Raw genomic sequence first — 2,845 nt, 5'->3', positions numbered from 1 at the left:
AAAAAAAAAAAAAAAAAAAAAAAGGCTGGGTGCGGTGGCTCAGCCTGTAATCCCAGCAATTTGGGAGGCCAAGGTGAGAGGATTGCCTGAACCCGTGGGTTCAAGACCAGCCCAGGCAACTTGGTGAGACCTTGTCTCTACAATAAATCACAAAAATTAACCGGGCGTGGTGGTGGCATGCATCTGTAGTTCCAGCTACTTGGAAGGCTGAGGCAGAAGGATCGCCGGAGCCCAGCAGGTCGAGGCTGCAGTGGCTGTGATCGTGCCACTGCACTCCAGCCTGGGCGACAAGAGTGAGGCTCCAACTCAAAAAAAAAATTGTGGTCACATAGAGTCCATCCCAAGGTCAACACCTGGAAGGGAGCCCTGTTTCCACTATGTAACTCTGCTAATTTTACCTCTATGGTCTTGTGACCTCCATTTGCACCATCCGCCATAACCTCTCTACTCAGAACTCCCCCAGGGATCTCTGTCCCCCCCCCTCCTGTGAGGTATTGTGGCTCAATGGAAGGAAGAAGTGTGGGCTCTGGAATCAGTCAGGCCTGGGAACCCACCTGCTTCTGCATTGCTGCTGGAACCTGGGCAACTGATTTCCCCTCTCTGGCCTCAGTTTCTCATCTGTGAAATGAGGTTGACATCCCTGCCTTGCAGGGGTGTTGCAAGCTGGATTGAGGCGACGTGTGCCTCAGGCCCAGCAGTAAGCCCACTTCCTGTCTTTCCATGGCCTGTGACCTCCCCGGCGACCCCAGGACCCGCAGCGCCTGGCCCTGTTCCGTGTGGCCGTGGACAAGCACCAGGCTCTGCTGAAGGCAGCCATGAGCGGGCAGGGAGTCGACCGCCACCTCTTTGCGCTCTACGTCGTGTCCCGATTCCTCCACCTGCAGTCGCCCTTCCTGACCCAGGTTGGGGTGCAGGGAAGGGGTTAGAGAGGGAGGGAGGGAACCACGGAAGAAGGGAGAGACTTCAGGGCGAGGAGGGTGATGTTGAAAAGGGAGGCATCGCCAGCGGGGAGATGCAAGAAAGAGGAGGAAAGGAGGAGGGGGCGTGGTCGGGGTGGAGAGCGAGGGCGTGGTCAGAGGAAGAGGGCGTGGCCATAAGAGGAGGAGGGTGTGGTTATGGGAAAGTGTTCAGAGGGAGACGGAGGAGGCGTGGTCAAGAGAGGCTAATTGGGGCGCCGTCAGCGGGAGAAGAGGGTGGAGACTAGTCAGAAGAGGACACTAGAAAGGACGTGGTCAGAGGGGGAGGGGCGTGGTAAGGGAGAAAGGGAAACAGATTTAGAGGAAAGTGGCAGTCAGAGGAGGTGAGGAAGGGCCAGGGATGCCTGGAGTAGAATGGAGCCAAGGTGGGCACAGACCTGCGGTCTCTTTCCCGCACATGTGACAGTCTCCTGTTCTCAGGTCCACTCAGAGCAGTGGCAATTGTCTACCAGCCAGATCCCTGTTCAGCAAATGCACCTGTTTGACGTCCACAATTACCCGGATTATGTTTCCTCGGGTGGTGGATTCGGGCCTGTAAGTGGAGCTGGGGTCCTGGCTCCCGTCCTCCTGGGAAAGAGGGAGCTGGGGGCCTGCGGGGGGGGGAGGAGGAGGGCATTGGGGTTATTTTGTCCCCTTCCCTCTCTCCCTCCAGGCCGATGACCATGGTTACGGTGTTTCTTATATCTTCATGGGGGATGACATGGTCACCTTCCACATCTCCAGCAAAAAATCAAGCACAAAGACGGTGAGACAGATGTGGACATCCCCAACCCCTCTCTCCTCAGGACCCAGGAGCCCAGGCCCCCAACCCTCTTGTTTCTCAGCCCCAGACCTGACACTTCTCTCCTCCCAGGACTCCCACAGGCTGGGGCAGCATATCGAGGACGCGCTGCTGGACGTGGCCTCCCTGTTCCAGGCGGGGCAGCACCTTCAGCGCCGGTCCCGAGGGTTAGGAGAGGAAGACTCGACGCACAGGCGTGGATCACTCTCCAATCAGAATGAGGGCCGCAAGGCGCCCGGGATGTCTGCTGACCTCTGACCTCTCCCGGCAGGGAGCTGGTCTCCCTCAGAACGAGGGTGAAGGTCTTCACAGCTGGGCTGGCACAGGATAGGGGCAGCCTGTTTGGCAACCCCACATCCGGGCCAATAAAGATGTGCAAGCTGGGTGTGTGGTGTCTGCTGTGTCTTGGGAAAGGTAGAGGTGGCCAAGGTGAGGGCCAGGATGGAGGAGGAGAAAAGTTCCCATCAGCCCCAGGCCTAGCCACGGATTCCCAGTTATGACCACAGCTTCAACCACAGCCCGCACCACCTGCCCAGTGTTCCGTTCCCAACTCCTGTCATACCCAACCCAACCCTCCAAGGTCAGTCCCAACCCCACAAGCTCTCGAGAGCCCAATGTCTGCTGCCCCTGCACAAACTCTCCACCTCAAACCCATCTCTAAACCTAAAGGCCAAACACTTTGGGACGATGAGTGTGGCCCCATGCAAGGATGACACGCAAATTCGTGAAGCGTTCCATATTTTTTTTTAAAGGCCAGACACCAAGCTAGCCACTTCAATTGACAACCCCAAATGAATCTACCAAATTCTTTTTTTTTTTTTCTGAGTTGGAGTCTCACTCTGTCACCCAGACTGGAGTGCAGTGGCATGCTCCCAGCCACCGCAGCCTCGACCTGTTGGTCTCCGACGATCCTTCCACCTCAGCCTTCTGGAATTACAGGCATGCACTACCATGCCCGGCTGATTTTTTAATTTATTGTAGAGATGAGGTCTCGCCAAGTTGCTCAGGCGGGTCTCAAACCCGCGAACTCAGGCAATCCACTCACCTCAGCCTCCCAAAGGTTTGGGATTACAGGCTGAGCCACTGA

At 56.6% G+C, this 2,845-nt stretch overlaps 1 protein-coding gene across 1 annotated transcript in view; it reads left to right on the top strand.

The window, feature by feature from the left end:
• LOC103249234 (carnitine O-palmitoyltransferase 1, brain isoform) overlaps positions 1–2,143 on the top strand; it is an 11,113-nt gene extending 8,970 nt beyond the window's left edge. The window contains exons 10-13 of the mRNA XM_008047882.1: positions 750–902; positions 1,398–1,511; positions 1,630–1,722; positions 1,831–2,143. Of these exons, the coding sequence (XP_008046073.1) occupies positions 750–902; positions 1,398–1,511; positions 1,630–1,722; positions 1,831–2,016 (546 nt within the window). The 3' untranslated portion in view covers positions 2,017–2,143. The remainder of the gene's footprint in view (positions 1–749; positions 903–1,397; positions 1,512–1,629; positions 1,723–1,830) is intronic.
• The last annotated feature ends 702 nt before the right edge of the window (positions 2,144–2,845 follow it).

The sequence above is a fragment of the Carlito syrichta genome, unplaced genomic scaffold, assembly GCF_000164805.1.
Source record: "Carlito syrichta isolate Samal-C Ts95f unplaced genomic scaffold, Tarsius_syrichta-2.0.1 Scaffold118013, whole genome shotgun sequence".
NCBI lineage: Eukaryota > Metazoa > Chordata > Mammalia > Primates > Tarsiidae > Carlito > Carlito syrichta.
This window is presented reverse-complemented; position numbering and strand designations above follow the sequence as displayed.